We start from the raw sequence: 16118 nt of genomic DNA on the forward strand, positions 1-16118 counted from the left end.
TCCTCATTTTTTGCTTTTCTTCCTCCCTTCCAAGCCTCATCCAAGCATTGTTGAAGCTCCTTGTCGCCGGGAAGACGTCGGAGGGTCATCTAAGCTCATCATCCAAGCCTATTTTCATTATTTAAGGTAAATTATATTTCTCTAAAACTATTTTTTTAAAAAAACTTTGTACAAATGTTGTTGGATGTTGATGATATTAATATATGTTAGACACGGAGGCCGATCTCTGACCTCACGGTGTCAAATTTTTTCCCATATGTATTTTTTTATTTTTTTTCTGGTTTTAAAAATTCATTCTCCTACAACTAAAATAGGAAATAATTAGGGGTAATATGACTTAGATGGTAATGAATTAAATATATGTTAGACACCAATGGCCGATCTACGGCTTCACAGTGTCGGATTTATTTTTCTGCTCTTAAATAATTCTTTTAATTTTCGAAAATTAAGAAAAATATATAAAAAATTAAAAAAACAGAAATAAATAAGGAAAAATATGAGTTTTAAGTTTAAAAAATAATGAAAAAATATGAAAGTTATTTCAATATGTTTTGAGATGCATTACATGTATATTATGTTTACTAATTTTTGGTTTTGTTGTGTTAGGTCAATACTTATATTAACATTATATATAAAAAATTGGTTTTAATTATGTGAAAAATATAAGGGTTAGGGGAAAAATATTAAATAACTATACAAGTGTATTAGTAATCTAAAAGTGTCAATTGAAGTGCATCTACATTAAGTTTTTTAATTATTTGTGTTACTTACATTGCAGTAAACAAGTATCATTATGGCGGATCGTGATAGACAACGTGCGAAAGGGCAAGCAAAAGGTGGGGAAAGTAGTCAACAAAGGGGCGGAGGAACAAAGAGAACGAGAGGAACAAGAGAGACCAGCCGGCAGATAGGGGTGACATTGCATGGTTACATGGTACTCCCATTGATGGGGATAAGAGAAAATCTATATGTAACTATTGTCACATGCAATTTATGGGAGGTGGGTCCAGTAGACTTAAACAACATCTGACTGGAGGATCTGAAGATGTTGTAGGTTGTCATATGGTCCCTACTGAAGTAGCCAGGGAGATTGGTGATAGTTTGAGGGGAAGAAAGAAGAGGAAGGTTGACAAGCAAAGGATAAGAGAACAACTTGAGGATACAGTGAGGAGTTCGATGGGAGGAGGAAGACGATACAATGATGATGATGATGATGATGATGACTCCTCCTCTGATGATGACATTGCAGTACTTGATGACATACAAACAGCAGAGGAGGCTAGGGATTTTAGGCGGACTGTTTCAAGGAGTAGAGGAAGTTTTCAAGATGATCAGCAGAGACAAAGAGTAGGGGGTAGTGGAGGAGCTGGCAGTTCTGGAGGTCCTAGAACTTTGAATCCTTTTAAAAGATCACAAAGTGTGAGGGCAACCCCAACACCTCTACCAGTACCAGTACCACCATCAACATCTGATCTTAAATTGCATAAGAAGAAAGGAAGCAGTCAACCCATAATCAAAGGAGCATGGAAGGGGATGAAGGGATTGGTTAAAGAATCGATAGCTAAGTGGATGCTATACCATACCATCCCGCAGAACACCGCACTGAGGCCCCCATTATGATACCATGATAGATACCATTGCGAGGTGCCCAGGATTGAGGGCCCCACCCCATATGAGGTAATGAATGTTTATCTACCTCAATAAAAGAGTGAGATTGATGAGTACATTAGTGAGATGAGGAATATGTGGGAGACATATGGGGTGACTATAATGGCAGATGGATGGACTGGGCCTACAAGAAAGTCCATCATCAATTTCATGGTTTATTGTGATGGGAGGACGGTGTTCCTCAATGCGTGGATGCATCCAAAGAGATAAAGGATGCAAAATATATTTCTGATTGTTAAAGGAAGTAGTGGAAAAAGATGTGGGTATTGAGAATGTTGTCAGATTGTAGCGAGATGGAAGTAACTTAAGTGGTGGTGAGAAGATGATGAACAATAGTAAGTACCGGCTCTTCTGGACTCCTTGTGCAGCCCATTGCATTGACTTAATGCTAAAAGATATGGGAAAGTTAAAGTTGGTGAAGCTGTGGTTGAAAGTGCAAGACAAGTCATCAACTTTGTATACAACCACTCCTATGCACTCAATCTATTGAGGGAAAAATGTGGGGGTGACTTGGTTAGGCCTGGCATCACAAGATTTGCCACCAACTACATTGCTCTCAAAAGCATTGAGACAAAGAAGGCGGTGAGAAGCGTGTTTCGCTTCGAGGAGTGGTTTGAATGGAAGGGTTCCAAGACTGCAAATGGGAGGGAAGCACAAATAACGATGTCATCTGAGGACTTCTAGACCAAACTAACAAAGTGGTGAAAGTTTTAGAGCCGTAGTTAAAGTTCTACATGTTCGACTCCGCTCTCGAAGGGCCCAACCATGCCAGCCCTATATCTTTGCAATAGACTTGATGAAAGATAGTGTCTATTGTGTGGCTCCTCATGATAGCAAACTCTTCTTAGATATCATAAATGCTCATTGGGAGAATCAACTTATGCATCCATTGCGTAAATTTGGTGAGTAAATTTGTTTTATGTTTACTAATTCATAGTATTATTATTTACTAATTACCTATGCATTTGACAATACCTCTATTCTATATGTCATATTTCAGCATACTACTTGAACCCTAAGTATCAATATAACAATAGGCTTGGGTTGGAAACTCAACTTATTGATGCTGTGAAACAAGTAGTGAAGAAGTTGGAGCCAGATGGTGCACTACAAGCAATTTGCAACAATGAAGTGAGTTCATTTGGAAACTCAACTTATTGATGCTTTCAAATAAGTAGTGAAGAAGTACTTACTAATTTTCCACATGGGTGTAGATCAAGGTATTTAGGGATGCATTGGGAAGTTTTGGAATTGAGGCTGTGATACAAGGCAGAGCACGAGGTGATGCTGGTAATTCTTTTAAGTTTTAAATTACATATGTATTGAAATTTGAAAGTTGAAAGTTGAAACAACATTTGACACATATCTTTTTTGTTGTAAACTTGTAATGCAGCTGAATGGTGGGTGTTGTATGGGGAATCGGCTGAAAACTTAAGAAGAATAGCAATTAAAGTCCTTGCCCAAACATGTTCTGCATCTGGTTGTGAGAGGAACTGGAGTACCTTTGCACTCATCCACTCCAAGAGGCGCAACAGATTGGGGTCTCAACGTTTATCTGACATGGTGTATGTGTACTACAACTTGAGGCTGAAACTGCAACACATACGCATGGGACATGAGAGGGGCACCATTGATCTAGGTGACATCTTTCAAGTTGACTCAGACGATGAGGACCCTATTGTGGATTGGGTGAGGGATAGAGGTGAGCCAGTGTTAGATGAGGAGGGAGGTAGGCCCGACCCCATGATAGCTTCTGAGATTGGTGCTGATGTGGACGAGTATATGGCTGACGAGGGTCAGATACATGCAAGGGAAGCCTCACCCATACGACAAACACAGTTGCAACCTGATCACATGGACATTGATAACCTATCTAGCTCTGTTGGTGGTTTGAGTATGGGTAATAGGGAGGGAGGACCGACTGGACATTGGCGTGCCCCATCTTTTGACGCACATGTCACTCCATTGGCATCGGATTATGGTGCATCACAACCTTACGGTGGATATGGATATAGATCATCATCATATGGGCAGTTTAGTGGGGTAGGGACTATGACTACCAGTCCCAGTCCCAGGGACATACTGGATCATCTTTTGTAGATAACATCTTTGCATAACCTAGCGGACCTAGCTACCAACCTCACCAGCCATACATGCAGCCAATGCCATCGCCTCTTGCGCCGGCGCCAACATCATATCACAGTGGATCATCTTCTTCACGGACTGGATCAATTGGTAACCCTAGTTTATATCCTAGGATAGGTTACCTACAGTATGTTGATGATTCCATTTATGTGACACTTGTGGATGACTACACTCGTTTCTTCTCCGATTCTATACCGTGGTCTACATATGTCCTTCAAACAGAGAGCAATGGACGTCGACTCTAGCGAGGCATGAGTGGGATTGATCCAGGGAGGCACAGCAACTACTATTAGCAGTTTAGCACTTGTAATTTGTAACTTAAGTTGTGATTTCATTAATCTATGTGTATTTAACTATTTATACATTAGGGTCGGCGACGTATGTCAATCAAGGGTGCAAGCCCAAAACACCAATTTGAATTCACATTTTTACAATTTTATGGTTTAAATGTGTTTATTAAGCTTAAATAAGGTTGTCCATGAAGTTTCAGGCCTAGATATGGCCAAATACCCCCCGAGATGGACCCCCGAAATATTGCAGAAAAAATGCAATATTTCGGGCATACTTCGCGATATCTCGGATATTTCGGATATCTCGGTAGGCCCGAGATACCGATATATCGCGAGATATAGTACTATGCTTGTTTGGTTATACATTATTCATTATTTTAGTGTTTATGTATGATACTTGTTATATATTGCTTATTTATATTACTTTTTGTTCAAAAAATGTATTTCTATATGTATTTTGACCATTTCTATGCATATCTATATTGTTCGATATGTATCTCCGAAACGATACGATACGTCTTTTAAAATCACCCGACCGATACGATACCCGATACCGATACTTTAAACCTTGGATCTAAGCTTTACAATCATTCTTATATATATAGATAATATCCAAAAAGATAAACTTACATAAAAAGGAAACTTCATAAGTTGATCAAAATATAACCCATCCCCTAATAACTTCAAGCAGTAGTTACTAAGGTACAACTATCATCCTTACGTGTATCTCCATGCTCATCCTGCTCAGCACCACCAATGTCTGCTCCTTGCTTGACAACGAGCTGATATACAGGATCCACATCCATCATCATCACGCCAGCTGCCATATCTAAAATAAAGGTATACCTAGGGATGAGCTCCACTGAGTCCAGCGAGGGGAACATGCAAACAGATGCATATAGTCCATGATGCATGTCTCAAGTCTAACTATGCAACTAACAATAGATCTAGGTCTCATGAGGTTATATGTTATTGTAACAGGTATGATATTCTCAGTTTTGGAATCATACATCGGACTCCAAGAGTACCACTCTACTATGGTGGAGACCTGCCAGTACCGGAATCACACATCGGTGCCTAGCAAACCCCCAATGTTTACCCTACTGTACATCCCATTCCAGAAGCACACATTAGACCTAGGAGATAGCAAATGGCATTCTGGAATCATCCCTTTAGATCTACCACGGGTTATCCAACACCTCACCCCCTGTTGACAAGGATCGTAGTATAGGGTTTATGATATCATAGCCAGATGCACTTTCTAACATGTATGTTATGTAGTTCCATAGTAAATAAAATATTAAACCAGTTCCAACATCATCTCTCAATCTCATACATCATAGTTTCTCATCATATCATTCATAATATTATGCATATGCATTATGGAATGTAACCTATTATCATGCATACATTTAATGCATAAAAGATAAGCTAAAAACTACATGATCATAACTATGATATGGTGAATGTAGATGCAACAAGCATAATATAGGAAAAATAAATAAGAAACACAATTTCAAATTAAAGTCAATACCCATTCACCTTGAGTTGGGGAGTTGTACAAGTAAGTAGACGATCCAACTCATAATTAAGCCTCACCAACAGGAGATTACAGCCTAATTTTATAACACATAAGATGAATTAGGTCAAGGAATAAACCCAAGCCAAAGCCCCAACCATTTAGGGTAAAATTAGAGGCAGCAGAGGAGGATCGGATGCAGGCCAGCCCAGGGACCGGTTGACCAGGTGGATGGCTGATACTCCATCCTGTGGCTGTAACAGTGTACGGATTTGGGGTTTCTTTCATGGATCTTACCATGCACAACCCCAAAAGCTTGAATTGGTTTAGGGAAGTTTGAGGGCACAACAATGGTCATTTTGACCCAATTGCATGCATGATTAAGGATCAAGAACCCCAATCTTAAAACTAAAATTAGAATCTAAGGGAAAAGGTTGCAAGAACATGGCTGAATCCAAGAGAAGGAGAAGATTAACAGCTAGAGAGTATGCAAGCCTACCTGGTACGTATAGATGCAAGAGGTAGTAGTAGTTCTCAGCCAGCCAGCCTTTCTCCAGACTTTCTCTCTCCTACTCCTTCGCAGAGCCAAAATCAGAAGTTGGGAAAGAGTTAGAATGAATATCTAAGGCTGGTTTGTTTTTATAGCTAAGGCCGCTAAGGTCTGTTTGGTTTGGGCCATATAGAATTAGTTTGGTGACTTACATTCTACTAGCTATTTAAAAGGTAATTGACCAAAGAACGACTTATAGTTAAGTCCCGGGAATGATATCCCGCGACATAAATGAGAGCCCGTCTGTGATGGAATGCGGGCAGCTCAACCCAGACCAGGTGTGTGGGTCGCATCAGGGAAAAGTTACATTTTAGCCAATAATCACAAATAAGACATTAGCTTTACATAGCATTACTAACGGGTTCTTACTTATGATCCGGCCTAAGAGATTGACAGGTTTTGCATATGTTCCACCCTGCATTTATCGCATGCAAAACTTATGTGTGGGGTCTTGCTAGGTTCCTCAGGTCCCAAAATGGAGCAGCCTAGCGGAAGCTGTGGATCGGGAGGATCGAGATCACCATGAGTTGATCAAATCTCAAAAACAAAACAATTGCAGAAAAACTCTTAATGAGTTCCAAGACTATAGTCTCAATTTTATTTCCAATATTCACTGCCCTCCTTTGCCCTCAAGCTTACAATATATAAGAATGAAAACAAGAATCAAGCAAGCAAAATAAAAGGAAGAAGATCAAGGCTGATTGCCAGAATCATGGAGGGCTGGTTGAGTCTCCTCCAAGGTTTGGCAATCTTCTTGGGAATGGCCAGCTGCTGATGAGCACTTTCTGTAATTAACCAGCCTTATTTGGGGGGATTTAAAATCCTCTTTATTTTAATAGATCTTTCCCATTTAAGCTGCTTCCACAGTGGGAGAGATTCCCTTAGCTTGGGCCAGATTTGCTTGGTTCTTCCTTTCCTTATTGTTGGCTATCCTGGCCGACCTTCTCAGGGCCTTGGGGTGCTCAGTCGGTTTGGCAATTTGGTCTTCGTGATGCGAGGCTGCATCATTCTCCCCAGGTTGAAAAGAATTCGTGACCACGAATTTGGGTCGCCATCTTCGGAGGAATCTCCCAGATAGGGAGTCAGGTGTTTGACGTTGAAGACATTGGAAGTTTTGATGTGTGATGGCAGATTAAGACGGTAGGCATTTGGATTGATACACTCAATCTTACGATCACTGAGCTTATTGTGCGTGCCGATCGGGTGTCGGTCTGGGGTAATAATACCCAAACATAGTCTCCGGGTTCAAAAATTACTTCATGGCGGCGAGCATCAATGGTCTTCTTGTAGTTCTCAGAACTGAACTCCAGGTTACGCTGCACATCATCATGAATTCGCTGCAGCTCAGACACAATTTGTTCGACCTTTGCAAGAGGTTTCCCTGGGAATGGAATGGGCACCAAATCCAAAGCTGTTGAAGGCTGCCTGCCATAAATAATAAAGAATGGACTGTACCCAGTAGATCGGTTTACCGAACAGTTGTAGGCAAATTCGGCCAGGGATAAACGATGCTCCCAAGCGCGGGGATTATCATCGATTAAACTTCGTAACATGTTACCCAATGACCGATTAACGACCTCAGTTTTGCCATCAGTCTGCGGATGGAACACGGTACTAAATTGGAGAGTAGTGCCAATGCTGCCTCACCAAAAATGTCCAAGAAACTTGGAGTCCCGATCTGATGTAATGATCTTGGGGAGACCATGTAATTTGAAGACTTCTTGGAAAAATAAATCAGCAATACGGGAGGCATCCATGGTTTTTCTGTAGGCTATAAAACGTGCCTCTTGGAGTGGATGAGCAAAAACGTACTCCAGTTCCTCTCACAGCCAGATGCGGAACATGTTTGGGCAAGGACCTTGATTGCTATTCTCCTTAAATTCTTAGCCGATTCCCCATACAACACCCACCATTCAGCTGCATTACAAGTTTACAATAAAAAAAGACATGTCAAAATTTTCACAACTTTCAACTTTCAATACATATGTAATTTAAAAGAATAAGATATTGAATTGAGTACCAGCATCACCGCGTGCTCTGCCTTGTACTGTAGCATCGGTTCCAAAACTCCCCAATGCATCCCTAAAAATCTTCATCTATACCCATGTGGAAAATTAGTAATGACTCATTAACTAATTACTACTTACTAATTATATTCCAAATGAATTATAAGACTCACCTCATTGTTGCATATAGATTGTAGATCGGCCATTGGTGTCTAACGTATTTTTAATTGATCCGTAGATCGACCATTGGTGTCTAACATATATTTAATTGATCCCCATCCAATTTATATGACTCCTAATTTTTTCCTATTTTTGTTGTAGGAAAATCAGGTTTTAAAATCAGAAAATAAAAAATAAAAAATACATATGTAAAAAAATTTCGACACCATGAGGTTGTAGATCGGCCTCCGGTGTCTAACATATATAAATATCATCACAATCCAAGAACTCTTTTAACATAGTATTTAAAAAAAAAAATAGTTTTAAAGGAAAAAAAATCCTTCACAATTTTGGTGGGAGGTGTTTCTGACGTGTTTCCGGAGATGATCCATCGAAAAAGATGAAGAACAAGGTGGAAGATGCTTAGAATCCAAGTTGGAAGAGTGGAAAACAAGAAAAAACACCCAAATAGAGCCTCTGCCCAGCTCTCGGTTGAAATATCGACCGTTAGCAGCGAAATATGGGTTTTATAGGGGGCCTTTAATGAGTCACGTGGGGGAAATTGTAACATTTTGGCGATATTTTGGTATATCGCCTAAATATGCCGAAATGGTCCGAAATATTGCCGAAATATGGACTTTTTTCATTTCGCCATGCCATTTCGTCTCGGTAGGCTTGAAATTACCGAAATTTACCGATATATCGGCGAAATTTCGTGAAATTTTGTACCATGGATAAGAGAGGGAGTTAGAGAAGAGTTGGGAGAGAGAGAATCGTGGGTAGCACATGCTCCCCCCTTTTAATCCTCTTAAAAATCCTAATGTGATTTTCAAATCCCTCTTGAAATTCCCTTTTTGCCCTTCAAGCAATCTTCTTCCTTACAGTTCAATGAATATCTTTTATGCCCTCACAATAATATTCAATTATCTTCAAAATTCCAGCTCACCGATTAGAATCCTGCAATCATAGAAAATAACCAAGTGAATTCAATTTAACTATGAATATCCAATTAAAAACATAAATTAAATAACACTTTTATGCATATTTACAGCCCGATCCGCTACCATGATTGTCTTTCCAGCTGTTGGTAGCTGATTGTTATTGCCGTGTATGTGCTCTTTCTCTGGGACTGCCTGCTAGAAGGAAAAGATTGGGAGCAGTAACCCCCCTCCCCCAAAAAAAGTGATGAGAAAGTGATTTAGATAGATCACCTAAATGAACTTATTTTAGTGGAAATAAATCTTTAGGTTGGGTTGTGTATGTGTTGGGCCTTTAATCCCATGGGTTTTGTTTGTAATGGAGCTATAATATGGGTATATGCTAGGCATACGGGATTAGATAGTTAAATGTCTTTACTTCTTTATTTTAATTGTTATTAAGTGTCTTAGTTAGGCTGGATTAAGATTCTATAAGTCCAGCCGTATTTTGAGTATGTTTCCTTTCTTATTTCACTTTCCTAGTTAATTTAGGTTACTTTATTTGTTATGGTTTGAATTAGGCTTTTCTTTTTTGGTGTAGGAGTCTAATTTTGAGTCTTCTATATAAGTTTGTAAGGGAGGCCAGCATTGTACACTAATTTAGTAAAGAAATTACAGCTTTTGCTTGCCTCTTCATGTCACACCCCGGCCCGGTTTATGAGGGCCAAGTGTGACTGGATGTCTCTGACTTCCAACCAACCCACCAGGATCGCAAGTGCTGTACTCTATTCGCAATCGTATCTACAAATACAGAATTTAAATGCAGCGGAAGCAATTAACTATGACATTAAGACAGTAATAAAGGAAGAACTAGTGATACCAGTTGTATATATATATATATTTAAGTGAAATTGAGTTACATTGGTAGTTCAGATACAGTAACCCAAAACCCAAAAAGACTTATGTACAGTAGTAGTCTATACAAAAGTGTTACACAAAAAGAAAGGAAGGAAGGAAGGAAGTAGCCTGTCAGTCAGGCGGCTCAAGAGAATGCGCAGTCGTCGCACTAGCACGAAGCTTCGTGCTCCACTGCAAGAGGAGTGTCAATTCCATAAGCTGAAGGAGTGTCCTGAGCAGAAGAAACTCCCACAGAACCAGCAACAAGATCATTTGAAAAATAGGGTATACCACAGGGGTGAGCTCCACTGAGCCCAGTAAGGAAATGCATGCAAGCACATACAACAATCCATGATGAATGTCCTAAACAAGCATGCTCCTAACATATATACTAGGTCACATGAGGTATAAGTACTACTGTAATAGAATACTAGCCTCGGTCCCGGAAACACATAACCAGACGTCGGTCATCCGAGCGAAAGCATTCTACTACGGTGGAGACCCGACAGCTCAGGCATCATACATCTGACGCTAATGGACCCCCAGTGACTAACCCTACTGTTTGTTCCCACAGTGGAGTACACACGCTAACATGGGACAATGAATGGCATTCCGGAATTTACCCTTCGGACCTACCACGGGTTATCCAACATCTCTTCCCCTATTGGTAAGGGACGTAGTACTGGGTAATGAGAAATCCTAACCCAATGCAGTCTATCATGATGGCACATGTATTTATAGAACAATTGTAATGTAACTAGTGCACCATTATCATCATTCATACAATTTCAAGTAAATATCAATGCAATGCAGTATGCTAATGCATCCTAATTCACATGCAGACTAGTGCAAAGAATATAAAGCTAATAAACTACATGAACTGAGTTATAATTATGATGCATGACATGGCATATTGAACAAGAAGTAATTAAAGCAATAAACACACCAGAAATTAAGTCAAATTCCCTTACCTGATATGTTTGACTAGCCTAGGGCAGTAAAACTCCAATAATCCAGCCAGAAACAGACAAAGACAGGCTAGAACAGTTCTAAAATAGAACAAAATGTCACATATTAGGGTCAAGAGTAAGCTAAGGTCAAACCTAAGCATTGAGGGGCACTTTAGTCCAAAAATATTGAACCGGATTCAGAGGCCAGACCAATCGGTCGACTGGTTGCAAACCTGCAACTGAATCCGATTGAAAGGGCAGATTTGGGGGTTTTGTTTTTAGGCCTTGGATTCTTACATACATGGGTCCAATTTGGTGTTCTAAGCCTATTCTAAGATGGGTCATGTCCATTTAGTGAATCAATTTCAAAGGTTAAGTCAAATTTGGGGATTTAACCACTAAATCCCAAATTAACTGTTTTAGGGTTTATAAATTGGTCAATAGAACCAGAAATTGGGTTCAATAGGGGGACAACCATGAGGTTTCAGGTATAGCTGAACCCAAATTAACCCAAAACAGGTTAATATATGCAGAATTTCATTAATAAAGCTTGTTTGTCTAAGCTTTAATGGCTGCCATGGGGTTAGGGCTTAGGATTTGAGAAGAAAGAGATGGGAACAGCAGGAATCCTTGCTTACCTGAGTACAGCAGCAGCAACAGTGTGAAAGCAGCCTTGAATTATGCTGCCAGGTCTCCGATTTGCACTCCCAAGCTCCAATTTCAAGTAGAGAATCAAAGCCCAAGTGTAAGATTCACTTCTCCCTTCTTCTTCTTCTCTTTTCTCCTTCCTTCTCTAAGCTTCTCTAAGGTTCTCTAAGGCTGGATCGATTTTGCTCCCTTTAGTTTTAGGAATAGTGAATAGTAGGAATGGGTTTTAATTATATAGATGTTAACTAAGGCTTGTTTGCCTTAGTAAGCAAAATCTGATTTTTTAATTTAATTCCTAAAAGTGATTCTAATTAGAATTTCGTACTTAATTAGTTCTTTTAATTATAAAATGATGTCATATGACATCAGGGGTAATCCAAGTACGGGTAACTACTGGAAATAGGATTCCCCACTGGGGATGTGGGTCCCACAGAGGTAAATTACTAAATTGCCCTATAAACTCTAATTGGTCACTACAATACATTATAAAATACAAGCAAATCGTACTTACAATAGGTTTAATTGATGGAGAGGTTCTGCATGCTGTCTAGCCAGGATATCCGACACAGATAACTTCGGTGCAGGGTTCCATCGGGGTCCTCTGACTCCAGAAGAGCAAGTTGGGAAGATTCTCTGGAATCCTCCATAGGTGTGTCAAGGGATTGATCTATGTCCTCGACAGATGCAGCCCACAACATTGAGGCAACCATGGACACAGAACTGGAACCTGCAATCACACAAGTTCCAAAGTTTAAATTTACTGTGGTGCGGGGTTCCATCGGGGTCCTCTGACTCCAGAAGAGCAAGTTGGGAAGATTCCCTGGAATCCTCCATAGGTGTGTCGAGGGATTGATCTATGTCCTCGACAGATGCAGCCCACAACATTGAGGCAACCATGGACACAGAACTGGAACCTGCAATCACACAAGTTCCAAAGTTTAAATTTACTGTGGTTTTCACACTTCATGTTTGAAAATCTCTTGTATTTGATCAAGATCCCTTGTCTTTGATCAAGAAATCCCTTGTGTGCGTTCAAGGTAGGTTGGTGTTTGATCCAATCAAACCGCCTTGCGGTGTGAAGCCCAGGTGTTAGTTTCTGTTGTTCTTATTATTCCATCATCTTTTTCATCCATTGACAAGTAAGTATTCTTTTGCCACATGATTTGATTGAAACTTTAACCGGATCTCAAAAACCCTAAGTTGAGAACTCGATTCAAGTTTCATTCAATTTTGCCCTTTGCCTTATCAAACCCTGTTTTTCAGATCTAATTATATTTTGCTGAACCTATTAAGCTACTATTTATAGGTTATGTTCATGTCTGAAACCTGCACTTCATCTTCAACCTCTGAACTCTAATTGCAGTAGCTAAGTTACTATTTTACCCTTAATCCTATTGCTACTAGAAATCACTCTTGACTCCTAATCTAACCACCCGATTGGGCTGAAACTTTCAGAAAATATTCCCCCTCCTATTTGGTAAACTCGACCTCAGATTTAGCCCTAACCTACCATATGATTTTGTGTTATTGATAATCTCCTCAAATCTGGAATTAATTCTGTGTGAAAAGATCTTGTTTGGCTACTGTTTTGATCATTCAAATTCACAATTAGTGGTGATTTGCATTAAAACCCAGCGTATCCTGTGGATTTATCAACAAATGGTGGCATTATAAATCGTACCTGGATAGCATCTCTTGGTTTGTTACTCACTGTTTCTGGGATGTTAACTGTGTCGCGGACAGGCTTGCGAAACATGCAGCGACTACTTTGACTTCTACAGATTGGGATAACCCCCCTTCTTTCATAACTGATGATATTACCTGAGATGCTCTTCTGTGACCCAAATATAGGTTCTCGTAACTTGGGTTTTTTTGATTGGGCTACTTCTTTGTTGATGGTCATGCCAAAGGTGGATTAGTGGTTCAATGGTGTATTCTCTCATTCTTTTGATTTCATTATATAATAAAATTCATTTGCTGATCTTTAGCAAAAAAGGTCATTCAAATTCAGTACTACATTAGAAAGTGGCTTGATTGTTCTTAAATGAATCAAGTGAACAAAAAACATTGATTTTAGGTTTTCCACTAAATTAATTCATTGTATTATAAAATCTTGTTATGGGCAAGGTTTAAAATCTCGTTTCATTTCGGTGTTTCGGTTTGACCGAAATTTCCGAGATACCGAAATTTCGTCGAAATTTGGTATTTTGTCTGTGTTTTGCTTGGCCATTTGTGGGTGTAAAATGCCAAAATGACCAAGATTTTCGAAATTTCCAATATAAGATGACCTAAATTACCAAGATTTCCGAAATTTCCAAAAAGAGATGACTGCAATTTCCGACTGAGATTTCCGAAATATTGCATGTTTTCAATTCAATGTTGCATTTCGTTTCAACTCGATCGAAATACTCGAAATATTCAAAATTTCGGCTGAAACAAAACGAGTTTTTAAACTATGGTTATGGGATAACCACTTAGGTGACCCCCCAACAATCAAATATCTGCCACATGACAGCTCCAATAGTGCCAAAATGTCCCCTTCAATCATGTCAAGTTTCATCCCAATCTGAGTTGGCCAGGTGATAAAACAGTCCATTAAAAATCTAGGACTACTAAAGAGGGTGTATGGTATTATGAGGGGATGCATGGACATACATGGGGTGGGGTTGCCATTAGATAAGAGGGTAAAAATGATTGAATATGATGCTGAAATTTGACACCTGGCCAATGTGGACTTTGACCTGTGTATCCAAGTTAGGAATTGCCAACACAATCCTAGAAGTAGGAGCATTTTCTGTTGGGTGTAATTTCATAGTTTTTTCCTGTATATTGTTTTGCCTGCTCCATCCATTGTATCATGTCTAACAATAGATTCAACTGGATCTACAGGAGATCTCACTCGGCGCTTGTGTACAGCAGCAGAAATGAAATTTTACTTCAATACTTTCTTCGAAAGAGGGTCACAGACTACCAATTACTTGAAACCTAACAAGAACTGTAACTTGACTTCATGGGCGTCTGGATGTGAGCCTGGATGGGCTTGTAGTGTTGGCTCTAATCAGAAGGTTAACCTAAAGAATTCAAAGGATATGCCTCGTAGGACTGTTAATTGTAAGCCTTGTTGCGAGGGGTTCTTCTGCCCTCATGGTATTACTTGCATGATACGTAAGTATTTGAGTCTACAAGCATTTTCTTGGTTTTTTCTTTATACAGAAAAAAGTAGAAAAATCAGACTCTACCTCAAGGACACCCACACATAAAAATGGAAAAAATAATCTGCTGTTACTGTTGAATTTTTTTTCCCAGGTGTATTTGACCTTCCCCTTACCATTTATGCCAAGTCCATATTGGAGTAGTACATTGGGTGGCATACACAGGGTGATGTAAGGAGCATTCTAGGAAAACTTGACTAATCTTGAGTGTCAATGTCCAATCATTCAACAAAGAGCTTTAGTATGAACTATATGAACATATCAGACGTTTGAATGGGGAAAAAAATAATCACTGTTTGGTTGTGTTGGGCTTAAGTTAAGAATTTCAGCTATTGAAATATGACACGGGCCCATATATTTGACCATTGTGGAGTTGAAAGCATGAGAAATTATAGAGTATATTTACTCGTTACAGAAAATAGAAGCTTCTTCTCTTCTCTCTCTATCTCTGTGTATGGTGTGTTTGCCCTTTTTTTGTCCCAATTTTTTGGCTTCTATATGTGACCCACTAGTACTCTATTCCATATGATGCACGTTTAAATTATCTTGAGTTCTGTTATATATTAAAAGATTGCTTCTTATTGAGCTCTACAAGAGCTTGCTTGCTTGGTCAACTTGAGTCAAACAAAGGGTCATTTAGACTTAACAACCATGTGGAAGAGACTCATCTTTTCATACTTTGTTGAAATATCTCCTGACAAAATATTATTCCAATAACATAGGTGTCAAACATTGAAGCTTCTCTTCAACGATCCTCAAATTTAACTCCTGCCTAAGAATAAGGCATAGAGGAGCATAGACCACTGAGTTCTCCCCCTAGCTCCTTAGGGTCCTAATGCGATGATGCCTAAGAAGTCATCATGCTAAAGAGTGAATGAAAGAATTGCCATATATTAACAACACTACCCCGCACAGAGTTGATTCGCCTTCCTTTTGGGGATTTGCACAGGCCACACGTATTTGGAAATCACCACCATCTGTGGCCTAGATGATCCATGGTCAAAATCTTATCCAATGTCAATGTGATAGTTGTCACGGCGGTTAGGCGACCCAAGGCAGTGGAGAGGGTAAAAAATAAGGCGACACCAAGTAAGCGATCAAGGCGACCAAAGCGCCTGGACACCTAGGCGATGCCTTGACAACTATTTAAGTATTTG

General features: G+C 39.5%; 1 protein-coding gene across 3 annotated transcripts in view; it reads left to right on the forward strand.

The window, feature by feature from the left end:
- LOC122651698 (ABC transporter G family member 28-like) overlaps positions 1-16118 on the forward strand; it is a 97567-nt gene that overhangs the window by 7303 nt on the left and 74146 nt on the right. For all 3 annotated transcript variants that reach the window (XM_043845192.1, XM_043845194.1, XM_043845195.1), the window contains exon 3: positions 14639-14914. In XM_043845192.1, the coding sequence (XP_043701127.1) occupies positions 14639-14914 (276 nt within the window). The remainder of the gene's footprint in view (positions 1-14638; positions 14915-16118) is intronic.

This window comes from Telopea speciosissima, chromosome 2 (assembly GCF_018873765.1).
Source record: "Telopea speciosissima isolate NSW1024214 ecotype Mountain lineage chromosome 2, Tspe_v1, whole genome shotgun sequence".
NCBI lineage: Eukaryota > Viridiplantae > Streptophyta > Magnoliopsida > Proteales > Proteaceae > Telopea > Telopea speciosissima.